Here is a 16,164-nt window from a genome sequence, read left to right as displayed (position 1 = left end):
TCTAATGAAAAAAAAAATGATTGGACCTTACTATAGCAAATTTACTTAAGAGAGTCCTAAATGTCATTCCACCGAACTAATAACAATAATGGAAGGAAGAGAAACTGAATTGAGAGGACACTCTTGTCTGTTGACATGAACGCAGAAACTTTGAATTGGACCCGTTTCTGTCATACATACATACATACATACATATATATATAATGTGGTGTGAGGTGAGGTTTGGTGGAAGGTGTACGTAGGCCAGCAGTGGCAGAGGAAGAAAAAGAAGCGAATAAGGAACACAAAAGACACGGAATATGCTGGGTACGGACGGGGGCTCGACTTAACACGTGTCCATCACTGGTCAATACTCCAATACACACATACACACTATTACACGAATCACTAGATGCCAAACTTCCCTTATATGTGTTTCTTCCTAGCCTGTCTCACTTATCCGGATAAAGAAATAGGGGTTGTGTTAAACCTTTAATAGTTATAAATACCAAAGCTCTATCTTATTTTATTGAATAAGAACCGCTTACTAAATGAATGATACGACACCAAACTTTTCTTGTGTTTCTCGATAGCCGGTCTCAAATTCGAACAATTAAAGCGGATTCTGTTAAACGTCAAACTTCTCTTATGTTTCTTCATAGTCCGTCTCAAATCTGGATAAAGAGATTAAAGAGGGTTAACTGGACATATATTAAACCCTTCAACAGATATACAACTGTATCAAATCTTTATACTGTATGACATATATGCGGAATCCAAATCTTGTTTCACTGATCAATTAGAACAAAACAACATGAATCACACAACACCAAGCTTCACTTATGTTTTTTCTTAGCCGCACTACTACAGAATATATCTTTAGGAGCGGGTATTTAGGAGCGCTTATTTAAAAAGCGCCCCAAAATGTGAATGCGGAATTTACCGGAGCGCTTTTCTAAATAAGCGCTCTTGTATGTCAGGCTTCACAATAAGATAACGCACCTAATTAATATATATAAAATATGATAAAAAATTTAAAAATACCTTCGGGAGCGCTCGTACTTAAGCGCTCCGGAAGACAGCAAGAAAACCTTCCTACGAAGCATCTTCCGGAGCGCTCGAAGAAGAGCGCTCCGGAAGATATAAGTCTTCCGGAGCGCTCGACGAAGAGCGCTCCGGAACAAGCTCTTCCGGAGCGCTCCATAATGAGCGCTCCGGAAGAGTCTTCCCACTCTTATATACATCCGTCAGTTTTCTTTTCTCCATTTAGTTTCTTTTATACCTCTCTCTCTTTTGTTGCCTCTCATTCCTTCTCTGTGTCGCGCCTCTCTCTTTGTTTCTGTGCCGCATTGTCGTCGCTGTCACCGTCCTCCCCTGCATCGCTGTCGCCGCCGCCATCACCGTCCTCCCCTGCGTCGTCGTCGCCATCCGTCTCCGCGTCGCCGTCGCCGTCCGATCTCTGCGTCGCGTCGCTGCCTGGTCTCTGCGTCGCCGTTGCTACGCCTCCATCTGTTCTGCTGTTCCAGATCTGCATCTCTGTTCCAGATCTGTATTGCTGTTGCAGATCACCATCCATCTATTCTGCTGTTTGCTGTTTGCTGTCTGCTGTTTGCTGTTCCAGATTTGCATCTCTGTTTCAGATCTGTATTGCTGTTGCAGATCTGTGCTGCTGCTGTACACCGGAGGAAGGGACGCCGTGAAGACCTCCGTTGCCGCTGTGCGTCGCTGCTGTACAGCAGAGGAATCGACGTCGCTTCTGCAGTGAAGACTACACTTTGAAGGTATTTTTTTTAATAATTAATTTATATATATTTGAGAATAAATTTTAAATATTTTTTTAATAATAAATATTATAGAAAATATATGAATTGAAGTTATTTATATTAAAATTATGGAGTATTTGTAGTTGATAATTTAGATTAAATTTGAGGAAACTACTTGAACATTTTTATTTTATTTATGAAATATACTTTTATGAGAGATTATTGTTATTAATTAAATTACAATTGATTGACAGAATTTAGATACATTATGGTACTAAATTTTTATTTGGATGAATTGATTTATTTAGTTTAGATATATTGTGTTGTGAAATTTGATTGTTTGATCATTTGAGAGATTATTCTTTTAAGGAAGATACTGTTGAATTTTTTTTATAGAAATTTAAGTCTTTTGTTTATTGAATTTTGGTAATCATATTAGTGACATGGATCGTAAGTGGATGTCGGCTAATCGACTATCTAGAGAATATTGGGATGGTGTAGATGAATTCATTGAATTTGCATTTTGTCGTGATCAAGACCCCCGTGGAGTCATATGTCCTTGTTTGAAATGTTGCTATGGAAAAAGAGTAAAGCCAATAGAATTGAAAGATCATTTAATATGTAATGGGATTGATCCAACTTATACTTGTTGGACCATGCATGGGGAGAGAAGGAATAATGCAAGTGATTGGAGGGATAGTGCGAGCTACTCAACATTTGATCGTGATAGTGGGATATATGATGTTGACCGTCTTGATGAAATGATTGATGTGATTGAAGAGGATCTTAGAGACTGTCCTGAGATGTTTGAGAGATTGAAGAGTGATGCTGATAAACCATTATACCCCGGTTGTAAAAAATTCACAAAACTATCAGTTATTTTGAAACTATACAACCTAAAAGCAGCGAATGGATGGAGCGATAAGAGTTTCACGGATTTGCTTGAACTCTTATATGAAATGTTACCTGAGTACAACGAGCTTCCACCTAATACTTACGAAGCTAAAAAAGTGCTCTGTTCTATTGGGATGAGCTATGAGAAGATACATGCATGTCCAAATGATTGTGTCCTCTTTCAGAAAGAGTATTCAACCTTAGATAAGTGTCCAAAATGTGATGCATCACGGTACAAAAGAAATGGATGTAGCCCAGCGAAGGCATTGTGGTATTTTCCAATCATACCAAGATTTAGACGCCTATATAGCATTGCAGAAGATGCTAAACACTTAACATGGCATGCTGATGAGAGAATTAAGGATGGCAAGCTACGGCACCCTGCAGATTCTCCTCAATGGAAAAAGTTTGATCTTATATACCCTGAGTTTGGGGTTGAAGATAGAAACTTACGCCTTGCACTAGCCACTGACGGAATGAACCCACATGGCATGCAAAGTAGTACTCATAGTACATGGCCGGTTATTTTGATGATCTACAATCTCGCTCCAGCATTGTGCATGAAGCGCAAATTTATGATGCTGTCATTGTTGATTTCTGGGCCTCGACAACCAGGAAATGATATAGATGTGTACTTAGCTCCTCTGATTGAAGATCTGAAGATTTTGTGGGAGACAGGTGTGGAAGTTTATGATGGGTATAGAGAAGAACATTTCATCCTGCGAGCAATGTTGTTTGGCACCATAAATGACTTTCCTGCCTATGGCAATTTATCAGGATACAGTATCAAAGGACGAGATGCATGTCCAGTATGTGAGGAGCACACATGTTCAGTGCGGTTGGAACATTGTAGGAAGAATGTCTTTATTGGTCATCGACGATTTTTGCCGCAAACACATCATTACCGACGACTAAAGAAGGCCTTTAATGGCCACCCGGAGAAGGGTAGAGTTCCCATGCCATTAACTGGTGAGCAGCTTTTTGAAAAGGTCAAAGATTTAAATATTGAATTTGGAAAACCATTTGCAAGTAAGATTGTTAAGAATGGTTGGAAAAAGAAGTCCATATTCTTTGAGCTACCATACTGGAAGACCCTAGATGTTAGGCATTTCCTGGATGCAATGCACATCGAAAAGAATGTCTGCGATAGTTTGTTGGCACATTACTCCACATTTCAGGAAAGAGTAAAGATGGAATTAATGCAAGGATGGATTTGATTAGCATGGGGTTAAGAGAAGAGTTGGCACCAGAGAGGAAGGGAAAACGCACTTTTTTACCTCCAGCAGCTCACACCTTGTCTAGAAAAGAAAAATTAGCTTTCTGTGAATTCTTGCATGAAGTTAAAGTGCCAGAAGGATATTCTTCAAATGTAAGTAGCCTCGTATCCATGAAAGACCTCAAACTAGTAGGTCTCAAGACTCATGATTGTCATGTCATCATGGAAAATTTATTGCCGGTTGGTATACGATCCATTTTGCCGAAGAAGGTGCGAGCCACGATTACTAGATTTTGTTTCTTCTTTAAGGCAATTTGTAGCAAGGTGATTGACCCAGAAAAATTGCCAAAGCTAGAACATGAAATAGCTAAGATTTTAAGCGAGCTGGAAATGTATTTTCCGCCTTCGTTCTTCGACATCATGGTTCATTTATCATTTCACTTAGTTAGAGAGATAAAGTTGTGTGGCCCCGCTTATTTGAGATGGATGTACCCAGTAGAGCGTTACTTGAAAGTATTAAAAGGATATGTAAAAAATCGAAGTCGGCCTGAGGGGTGTATTGTTGAGAGGTACATCATGGAAGAAGCAGTTGAATTATGTACTGGATATCTCTCTAATGTGGATGCCATTGGGTTGCCAAAGTACACAAAAGACACCACAGGTGAACAGGGTGGAATCATTGGGAAGAAACTCATTAGCATAGACAAGACACAATGGGAGCAAGTTCACTTGTATGTTTTACACAACACTGAGGAAGTTCAACCATATATCAACGAACACAAGGCAATAGTTAAGAGTCAGAATAAAGGTAAAAATGAAACATGGCTAGCAACATATCACAACCGGCACTTTATATATTGGTTTAGATCTCGCATCTCTGAGGAGTCTCACCCATCAGAAAGGTTGAGGTTTTTGGCTAGGGGTCCTGGATTTGAAGTATTTTCTTATACAGGTTATGTAATTAATGACTTTACATTTTATACAAAAAGTCAAGATGCTCGGAGCACTATGCAGAATAGTGGTGTAACGCTTAAAGCTCAATCAATGCATGTCTCTAGTTTTAAAGACAAGAATCCAATCTATGCAATGATGTCATATTTTGGGATTATAGAGCACATTTGGGAATTGGATTATATCAAGTTTCGTGAACCTGTCTTTTGTTGCACGTGGGTTGACAATAAAAACGGCTTTCGAATTGACGAGTTAGGTTTTATTCAAGTAGATCTTAATAAGGTGGCTCATAAAGATGAACCATTCATTTTGGCATCACAAGCTCGACAAGTGTTTTATGTGTCAGATCCAGCGCATAAAAATTGGTCGATTGTTCTTTTAACAAATAAAATAGTGGGTAATGAGGAGGATGAAGATTTCAATGTTGAGGATGACCCTTTCATGGGAACATCACGGACATTTGATGTTTCAACTGGGGATAATGCCTTCTATATTAGAGAAGATCACGCGAAAGGGATTTGGATTGATGAGGGATATGTAGAACACACAAAAGAAAAAACAAAAAAAAAGAAAAAATAAATTTTAACACTTGTAAGTTCTTTATTTAAATTTTCTTTTAATTGTTAAAAATTTATTTTTAGTTAAATTTTTTTTTGTTGTTAAAAATTTACATTTTTCCTTTCAGATATATGGCTACCCCACCTGAGAACAGTGGTGATGCTCCACCCACTGAAGAAGAAGCATTCAAGGAGGTTAAACGGGGTAAAACTGTTATGAAAGCAGTAATACGGGCTCGAGCAGCTGGTCGTAAATTACCAGTAAATTGGAATGATAGGGGCCAATTAGTTAAGTCTCCTCAGTTGGCCAGTTACATAGGGGTCTTAGCTCGTCATTATGTTCCCTGTTGCATTGCAGACTGGAGAAAGAAAAATGACCCACAGCTTGAAGAAGCAAAAAATAATATATGGGAAGATTTGTGTATATCTTTTGACCTGGATGAGAGTCATAGGCATTATATCATGAGAAAAGCAGCATATGCTCATAGAAAGTTTCGAGCTACCCTCACAACATATCATCTAAAAGATGCAAATGAAGAATTCAATCCTCATCCTCCTAAAATGTATCCAGAGATCCAGCAAGAGCATTGGGATGAATTTATTAAAATGCGCCAACAGCCTGAATTTCAACAGATCAGCCAGGTCAATCGCTCTAGAGCCGCAAGTACTCCTTTTCAATATAGAGCAGGAAGAAAGAGCTATCCAGATATTGAACATAGTTTGGTGAGTTTCAATTAATATCGTCTGTTGATATTACTTATATATATATATATATATATAAGGAAATGTTTTTTAATTATTCTAATATCTTCTTTAAATAGAGGGAAGAAGTTGGACCTAATGCTCCAATTTCTCGAGCTCTTGTTTGGAAGACTGCTCGAGAAGATAAAGAAGGCAAATTACCTGATGAACGCACTCGAAAAGTCTGGGAGGATTGTGTGAGTATTAATATTTTAGTGTATTACTTTATTTACATTATTTACTTATAATTAGTTTACAATTTGTTCAACAGGAAGCATTATCACAATCAATATCACAAGATGATGTGGGGGAGCATGTGGATGTCCTTGGTAGGGCATTGGGAGCTCCAGAGGTCTCTGGTCGTGTTAGAGGAGTTGGATTTGGCATTTCTCAGGGCACCTACTTTGGACGTCGGTCTAAAATTTTTACTGAAGATGATTTTAATGCAAGGATGGCAGAAATGGAGGCGAGAATGGAAAAAAAATTTCAAGCTCAAATGGAAAAGAGATTTGAGCAAATGATTGGAGTTATAAATATGCCACAAGGTAGCCCCAGTGATAAAGATAGTTGCTCCTTCCATACTAAAGAAGACTTTCCTAAGGTTATAATTTTTCTTTCTATTATCTTCTCTTTATTCACAAATTATGTTTCACATTTTTTTAAGATATTAATTTTTAATTTTTAGGGCGAGTCTCAATGTCAATTATGGTTAGAATCACCACATTGTCGTGTTGTGGCAATCGGATCTGTGTATAATGATAATAGTGTTACTATACACTCCAGACCATTGCTTGCTGATCACTTAAAGGTGACTATAACTATTCCAATAGAAAATGATGCTGAGTTGCCAGTGCAAATAGAAGATGAGGATATATTCACGATTTTTGATGCCGTTGGAACTTATGTGGCTTGGCCTTCAAAGCTCATTAAGTTACAGGTATAATAATTGATGGTTCTTTAAAATCATTCATGTTTTCTTACGGCCTTACCAATCCATTTTACATCTTGTAGTCCTCAAAATTTAAAGAAGTTGTAAAAAAGCCAATCAAAGCGAAAGAAAAGCCATCGAAAGGATCTACCTCTGTGACTAAGGCAAGGAAGACCAGCACAGAATCTACTCAGTTGAAATATCCTCATCAAAATGCACTTGAAATGATTATGCGGACAACATTGAAAAATGAGATTCGTGAAGTAGAATTTGAAAAGGAGATTTATGGTGAAATAATTAGCGAAAAATTAGCAGCTGAAAATATTAACGAGATTCTGACCAAGGATTGGCTACAAACAACACAAATTAGTTTATACATCAGGTACTTTCTCAATTTTATTACTTATTGTGGTATTTATTTAATTTTAGTTGTGAATGATTCTATTTTTTTTCATTTTAGGTACTTATATCATACTTTTGTGGTGCCGGGCTCATTGATAACAAAATTTTCATTTATTAGCCCGCACAACACTAGTACCTACAGTGTTGAGTACCATTCTCAAAAGATTACTGATGCATTCAAAGTCAAAGGCAAAAGAAACATGTTATTTTTAGCTCCTCACAATCCAGGGTAAATTGTTATTATTGTTTATTTTTAACTTTAGTTGATATTTTAGTTAATGAACTATTTTATTTTTTCAGGCAACATTGGGTGCTTGTTTGTATCAATCCATTCGTCCCTGTGATTTATTATCTTGATTCATTAAGAGATAGTGACTTTAAGAACTACAAATCTATGAGGATATTATTTAATCAGTAAGTTTTTAGTTCTATATTCTTTATATATGTTTATTATAATAATTAATTTTTACTTGGTATGCTTAATCATTATATAATAGGGCTGTAGCACGTTATCGAGGAGGTGAAGGTCTCCCTCCAAACACCGAAAGACCTGATCCTGTTGAGTTTTATTCTTGGAAAAGAATAAAGGTTTGTATTATTTTCTTAATAAAACAAGTTGGTACATATCTAAATGATTGTTTGATTGATATTTTATGTTTGTTATTCTGAATATGTTGTTCTGGATTGATGTAGAATTTTTGGAAAATTCTGGAACTTCCAAGTTATAGGGGAGACTCTGCCGGATTTTCGACAGCAAATACTTGTATCATATATATAACTTCATCACTGAAGTATTTTAAATTAAGTTAGAATTTATTTCTACCATATAAATGACATCTTTTATTGTTTTATAGGTACCTACACAATTACAAGGTTGGGAGTGTGGATACTATGTTATGAAGTTTATGAGAGAAGTAATCACACAACAAGAGTTGATCATTCCTGAAAATGTAAGTCAAAAGCTTTGAAATTAAGTTAATATAATATTAATTACTTATATATTGCTTTCATATCTTGTGTAGTATTTTGTTGGAGCAAGATATTCACATTTTACTATGGAGCAAATAGAAATTTAGTTGAAGAATGGTCAGAATATATTATTGGCTGTTTGTGATAGGAAGTTAGATTTCAATATTAAAAAAATAACAATAGTTTCATTTGTTAGGCTTGTTAGAAATTAAACTAGGTTAGTTGGAAAATTGAAATTGTTGTATCAGTTTCAAATTTTTTTCTTGTATATAAAATTTTTATGTTGATATTATTTTTAAATTAGTTTTTGATATTATGATTTGTCATTATTAAAGATATTTAAAAGGAGAAATTTAAAAAATTTAATTTTAAAAAAATAAATATAATATACGGGAGCGCTCATTTGAAGAGCGCTCCTGTAAAGAAACTTACGGGAGCGCTCTTTTAAAGAGCGCTCCGGTAAGTTCAATACAGGAGCGCTCTTGTAAAGAGCGCTCCGGTAAGGTTACATACGGGAGCGCTCCTATAGAGAGCGCTCCGGTATGCATCAGCTCTTACATAAAGCGCTCCCATACATGACGCGCTATTACGGGAGCGCTTTTCTAAAAGCGCTCCTGTATCGCTTACATACAGGAGCGCTTAAAAAAAGCGCTCCTGTAAATTTCGGAGCGCTTGATATGGGAGCGCTTCAAAAGCGCTCCCTAAGGTAAAAAAAAAGCGCTCCTGTAAGCTTATTTTGTAGTAGTGCCGGTTTCAAATTCGAAAAAAGAAAGAGGGTTGTGTTAATTAAACTTGCAACAGATATAAAACTCTATCAAGTCTCTATACTGTATCACACACACACACACATAAAACACAGCATCAACAAATCCTATTTCACCGAAGTGCTACATGAATCACATGATACCAAACTCGCTCCTATGATTAATTCTTCATAGCTAGTCCTAAGTTCAGAAAAAAGAGAGAGAGTTGTATTAAACATTTAACAGACGTTCAACTCAGTTGATAATCTCTATGACAAAGATCAAAGTCTAACACATATGTACAATAAAAATGGAAGGAAGAAAGGGTGATTTCAGTGGGGGAGAGACAAGAAATGAATTGAAGAAGAAACATAGAAGACATATAGTGTTGAGAGAGGCCGTGGGGTGGGGTCTGAGTTTGGAGGGGCAAAGAAAAGCAAAGCAAAGGCGTGCAGAGAGTAGTGGGCAGTGCACCGACCGACCCTCTTTTATTATCCAAATTGCCAAACAGCATATTATACTTAAAGTTAACATAAATATAGAGACTCTCATTATCTAAACAAGTAGTTGTGAATTTAAACTTTAATTATAATATATGTAATAATTTAGTTAATAGAAATTTACTCATGTCTTTTAATACTTTTGGAAAAAATACTATCTACTGTTGATAGATCCTACCCTTTGTGTGTACTTAAAAAAAAGGTAAAAGGGCGTCAACTCTGTCTCTGTATATATGTTATTAATTTTCGTGGCCTCTCCTGTACTACCCTACCTCTATATATATTCTTACTTTCTTTGTCCATTTTCATCTCTCACCTCTTGCATCCGCACGTGCGCGCGTGCTTCCCCGCTAATGCAACTCTTTCATTTTCCTATTTATGACAATGAAAGGCTACTTGAATCATTACCCTCTTTTGTTATTAGCTAGCCATGTCAAATTTAACATCATCATGCTTGCGTTTATGAATTGATTATTGCTCCCTTAATGAATGCCTCTTAATTAATTGAGATTAATAACTCTGCTAATAATTAATATTTTAATTATGTTTGAGTTTTGTCAATGCAGTAATGTTAATGCAATGTTTGATAGGTAGATAAATGTTTTCTAAAATGGTAAGTACCTATCTCATTTTCTTTTTTGATATATTATCCATTTTCTTTTAGAAAGAAAAAAAATTAACTTTTTATTGTACCAAACATGCACTAAGTTTTGTTATTTCTGTTCATGGACGATGCAAAGTTTTTATTGAATTTAAAAATCTTGTAGGGTTTTACCACATGACATGAGGCTAGCTAAAGGATGGGATGTGAGGTAGACATATGATGCGTGTCTTGTGATTTAACTATTGGCCTTTCCTATCAAACGTTACAACATCATATATGGAAGAATCATTATATATAGGGGAAATGAAAATTTTGATTCCGAAACTTTTCATCCTTTATCGATTTGATTCCTATAACTTATTTATTATCAATCTCTATGTAATTTCATGATCATACAAAATAGTCCTTATAGTTTGAAACAATATTGTAAGAATGACATGCAGCAAACGATGTTAATTTCATAACCATATAAAAGTTACCTCTGAACTTTTTCCCCAATATGGAATGTTTTCATTTTCTCTACGTCGTTTTCAAACTGTAAGGACTAGTTTTATATGATTATGAAACTATTAGAATGTGAGTGATAATAAATGAGTCATAAGGACTAAATAAATAATTAAGGGAAAATTTAGTGATAAAATTCCATTTTTCCTATACTACTTTTTTTTTTAAATAAACCGCTGTTCTATCATATATAGTAATAAATTATTCTTGAAGGTTATGTAGATCCATCTAATATCATAATATTTAAAACATTAAATTATAGATTACAGAAAATTGATATTGATATTATTCTTTTGGAACACTTTATTTGCTTTGAAATTTAAAAAAGGGTTATTATTTATAAAACTTTATAAGAGGATGATAATTTTCCATCCAATAATATGGGGACTACTTGGAAGATTTATTGATCCCGAATAAAAATACAATTCAGAATATTGTTAGAGAACTACTTGCATGGTGTCACTATAAGGGTATGAGTTTATTGAATAGTTCCATGAGACAATATAAATATGAAAAAGGTAAAAGATGAAGAAAGTCGATTTCAACTCATAGGTTCCTAAGGATTGCAAAATAATGTGTGCCATATATATACATGTAAAATAATTGGTAACTACATAATAAGTGGAATATATATTGTCTCTACTTTACTCCCCACTATAGCAACCCCAACTTTATTGTTTATTATTTCACAGATTCTTGTTTATTAGCTGAGGTCACCTTCCTTATTATTGTGCTTATTGTCTTGTTTCCTTTAGGATAAGCTCCACACTCATCCCTCATACCTTTTCTCCTCATCATCATCTATCTAACCCCTCTTCTATAATATTATCTTTAATTTTCCTATTATTATTATTATCTATATATAATCTTGCAATTTGAAGTTTTATGTGATTGTATAATTAAAAATATGTATAAACTCTTGTTTCATGAGAAAAACCCATATATATGTGTGTGTGTAATTAATTATTGAAGACATTCAAGAGATGATATCGGTTTGAATTTTTTAAATTAAACTTCGCAACCCCTTTTTTTATAATCATTGACTAGTTTGACAAAATTAAATGCCGGTAATTAATATAATATAAAAAAATTACATCCAATCTCCTCCTAAAAGAATTAATTACAGATAAAGATCAACAATAAATCTCATTCAAGAACAAATAAGTCATATTCTTATTTTAACAATAATTTATTTTGTATGAATTTTTATTTGTGATTAATTCCCTTAAAGGGAGCGAGCCGTAATTTTTTCTATAAAAAATTACGATCTTGTTTGGTTATTGTACTTTTAAATTTAATGTAAATTTTTTAATTTAAATTAATTTGTTATCTTTCAAATTGCAGATTTATCAATGAGTATGCATATTTACTACTAGAAAAGTTAAAATCGGTGATGAACAAAATTGGTCACTAACAAGAAAATTTTTTTCTCTCCCTAAAATTTTTTCCACCTTCATTTCAAATTTTGAAACGTTTATTTATATTTTTATCTATATAATATCTTTAGTCTTTCTTATTTATTAATAGAATTGTCCCTTTCTCTCAAAAAATATCGTGTGTGTGTGTGGGGACAAGCGCTCGGGCATGCCACGAGATGAATAATAATATCAATTAAATAATGAAGAATCTACTAATAAAAAATAGGAAAAATTAATATATTTAGTTTTATATACTTAAAGTATTTTTTATTGATAAAAATACTTATTTTTAATTAAATTTAGACATGTGAATCATTTATATACTATTTATTCTTAAAGATTCTTATTATTGATATTACTAACACATTAAAATCAATTTGATTTGATTAGATAAAAATATATTAAATATATAAAATTAAGTATCTAAGTTGATCTTGCTCTAAATAATAATAAAATTGTTTTGTAGCTGTGGACAGAGTGAAGTGAAGTGTATGTATATATATATATATATATATATATTAGTTTAAATCATCTGTATTTAATTAAGCACGATTTGTTATCAAAGAAAAATGTCGAAGATGGAAAGCTAATAGAATTTTTAATATTAAAAAAATTATTATTTTTATTCTGATAGTATATATTTTACTCCAAGTATGTCATTCTGCTAGTCATCATCATATATTATATGCTACAACCCGACACGCAATTCTAATTTTAATTAATAAGGTCACAATCCACTAACGATATGTGGCTGTACATGTCTTATAATTATAAGTTGGATTTATTTTTACTTTCTTAACAAATAATCCAACTTTTTTTTGGTCAGAATAACATGAACCAACTTTTCCTATATCATGCCTAGCCATTGTTTCATATCATGATTAACAGATGTCAATAAGCTATCATGTCCTTTGTCACTAAGTTTTAAACCAATTGACTTCAGCGAGAATGACATATATATCTCAAGAGATCAATTAATTTAACTTAAATTTTAAATATTAAATTTTATAAAGTTATAAGTTTAATTTTTGATTTTACATTTTTATTATGATAAATATGTAATTTGTATTTTAAATTTTAATAAAAAATAAATTTATTTATTCATCAATCATATTAAAATTAAAAATAAATTATAAATTCATCACTAAATTAAAAGTCAAACTTACAAATTTCTTGAGTTTAATACTTGAGACTTAAGTTTAATTAATTAATCTTTTTAAACTCTCTCTATCATTCTCCCTTGAATTTAATGAAAAGAACTGATCACTCACAAAATGAATCAATGCTTAAATGTTTGCTTAAAAAGGTACTTATACTTTATACTTGTACCTTAAATAAAATTATTTATAATAAAAAAATTTATTATATATTTGTATGTAACAAATTAAAAAAATGTAAGGTTTCAAAATATATATATATATATATATATTTTACAAGTGCATATATATATGATTTATTTTTCAAATTTGATATCATGTACAAGACTTATATTATACTAATAATTGACCCATATTGTGAATTGAACATTGTTATCATAATTGAACCAAATTGTTTGTCAGCGAAAAAAGAAAAACAATGTATCATGCACTTACTTGTTAGTTTATTGGGCAAAGATTAGGAAAAATTATGCAAAATGACCCAAAAAATTTCTATGCCCCCATCATAAACTTTCAATTGTCCCCTCCCATAAGAAAAAATTCACTTGCCTCCTAAAAAAATCATTTTTCCCTCTAAAAATTTATTTAACTCAAATCAAATCTATATGTTATAATCAGGGAATAATAATTCAGAAAATAAATCTCTTTATTTTTTCAAATAAAAAAAGTTACCGCAAAAAATTTCTCCACTAAGGATAAATAAATTTTATTTAATAAAAAATAAGAAAACATAACTTTAAGAACTATAAAAATTTTATTTATATTCGGACTGTTTTATTTAATACATCATTATAATTTTATGTACTATGCCTTATTCTTTGGTATTTAATTTTAACAAATTCTTACCTTGAAATATAATTTAATAAATATTTAAAATGATATTTTAAAAAATAATTCATATTTGTCTTAAGTAAAAATTTTACTCCCACTACCCAATTTTTCAGGGTCAATCACTGATATCATTATGTCTTAATTAGGATAAAACTTTCGTAAAAAGCGTAGTCATTTTGGGAATCAATATATAAAACTAGTCAAAATTGAAAAAAAAAATCAAAAAGGCTACTTTTGGAAATAAGCTTTTCTTACATATTACAATTTTATATAGATAATATTCTTGCATATAATTATTAGTAATATATCATGAACACATTTGATTATCAAAACATTTAGAGTAAAATGCGTTTATATTTTACAAAAATTACAGAGAACTATCATTTTTTTTAAATCTAAACTTCACTTCAATTTTTAACACCGATAGAAATATTCATAAATATTATAAAATATTTAATTTTTTATTTGTAATTATGTTTAAATAATTACTAATTTATAATTTTAATTATTGTCTGCCCTCTCCTGCATATGAAGAAATTTAAATAATTAAATATGAAAACATTTAAATAAATAATTTAAAAATATTTTTTACAAATAAATAATATTTTAATAAAAATAAACATAAATAATATTGATTAATTTATCAATTATTAAATGAATTTTTTATTTCTTTAAAGAATTTTACATATATGTTTTAAATATTACTTTAGTCAACCTATGTAAATAAATTTTTTGGAAAAATAATGTTACATAATTAAAAAAATTAAAATATGAGTAGAAAAGTAAAAAATATTCATTATTTTGTTTAATTCTTTGAATTATTTTTAGATAAATATGTTTAAATAAAAGTATTTTGGTTAATTATATATGACTTAATAGTCAGTTAATTGTTAAGTGGGTGAAAATAAAATTTTTAAAATACAAAGGAAATTTGGTTTTTGTGACTACTGATTTTATGAGAAGTTTGTATATGTTTTAAAATAAAAGGCATTTATATGTAAATATAATTAAGGCATAACAGATGGGAGGTTAATTATTGTATTTCACTCAAAAATTTATGTAGCTGTTGAATAACTATTATGTTCATGGATTAGTAGATGTTTATTTTGATGTCAATTTTTGATCATATATAGATTTTTTTGTGGGGTGAAATTTACAATAATAGTTTAATATTGATTTTTCTAAAAGTTATGACATGTTTATCAGATATGTTTTCTTTCTTATACTCAGTTTTATCCTTTTTTAATATATAAAAATTTAAAAATATATTAATCTAATTATGATTGCTTCGAATGTATTGTTTAATCATACACACACACGCTTGTGTGTTTTTAACCAGTTAATGACGGTATAACTTCAAATAAAATCACTGACAATAATAATAATAATAATAATAATAATAATAATAATACATGAGGAATTCAAATCTTTTAATTTGAAACATTTTTAGAAAGAAAAATTAAATACATAGTTGAAAATGAAAGACAAAAATGCTGGTCTGATGTGTAATCATATAGGGCACCTAACATATTTGTCGCCAAAACCTGAAACCAGCTACTTCAGAAGACGTGCTCTTATAATGATCAATGAAAACAATGCTCCAAATAAAGCCATCCACATATTTATACTAAAATTTTCAATATAAAGGGTAAAGTCAATTGGGAAAAAAACCTAAGACAACCATAATTAATGAATAGATTATTGGATTTGGAGCATTACATATAGTGAAAGCTTGCATCAGAGAATATTGCGATTCATATAAAAGATTGTTTCTACACCAAAGACAATTGGCTCAAGGAGTTCAACACGTATTCTCCTTGATTAAATAGTTGTTACATTTTGCAGAGAATATTGAATAGTTCTATTTATAAAGTGAAAAGATATTAATTTTTTTGTTCTTTTTGCAAGGTATGTCGTTAACTTTTTATCATGAATTTTTCTCTTTAATCCCTATTAAATCTTGGTTATATAAAATATATTATTGAAATATATTTAATTAAGATAAAG

The 16,164-nt window shown here is 31.5% G+C and overlaps 1 protein-coding gene across 1 annotated transcript; it reads left to right on the top strand.

The window, feature by feature from the left end:
* Positions 1 to 1,481: 1,481 nt before the first annotated feature.
* LOC129295563 (uncharacterized) lies at positions 1,482 to 8,330 on the top strand. The gene is made up of 9 exons (XM_054934087.1): positions 1,482 to 1,760; positions 5,489 to 6,083; positions 6,182 to 6,298; positions 6,373 to 6,702; positions 6,787 to 7,038; positions 7,113 to 7,411; positions 7,490 to 7,660; positions 7,732 to 7,845; positions 7,929 to 8,330. The coding sequence occupies exons 2-9, from the start codon at positions 5,493 to 5,495 to the stop codon at positions 8,098 to 8,100; spliced, it is 2,046 nt and encodes a 681-aa protein (XP_054790062.1). The 5' UTR covers positions 1,482 to 1,760; positions 5,489 to 5,492; the 3' UTR covers positions 8,101 to 8,330.
* Positions 8,331 to 16,164: the final 7,834 nt, after the last annotated feature.

Source organism: Prosopis cineraria, unplaced genomic scaffold (genome assembly GCF_029017545.1).
Source record: "Prosopis cineraria cultivar Desert tree isolate PC_DT_omini unplaced genomic scaffold, ASM2901754v1 PC143, whole genome shotgun sequence".
Taxonomy (NCBI): Eukaryota; Viridiplantae; Streptophyta; class Magnoliopsida; order Fabales; family Fabaceae; genus Prosopis; species Prosopis cineraria.
Note: the sequence above shows the minus strand (reverse complement) of the source record. Positions and strands in the feature narration are given on the sequence as shown.

Excerpts from the sequence above, each read along its gene's own strand:
- LOC129295563 (XM_054934087.1), top strand. The coding sequence starts at position 5,493 with ATGGCTACCCCACCTGAGAACAGTGGTGATGCTCCACCCACTGAAGAA. Across the intron at positions 6,084-6,181 it reads CAGATATTGAACATAGTTTG|AGGGAAGAAGTTGGACCTAA; the intron begins GTGAGTTTCAAT and ends TTCTTTAAATAG. Across the intron at positions 7,661-7,731 it reads TTAGCTCCTCACAATCCAGG|GCAACATTGGGTGCTTGTTT; the intron begins GTAAATTGTTAT and ends TTATTTTTTCAG.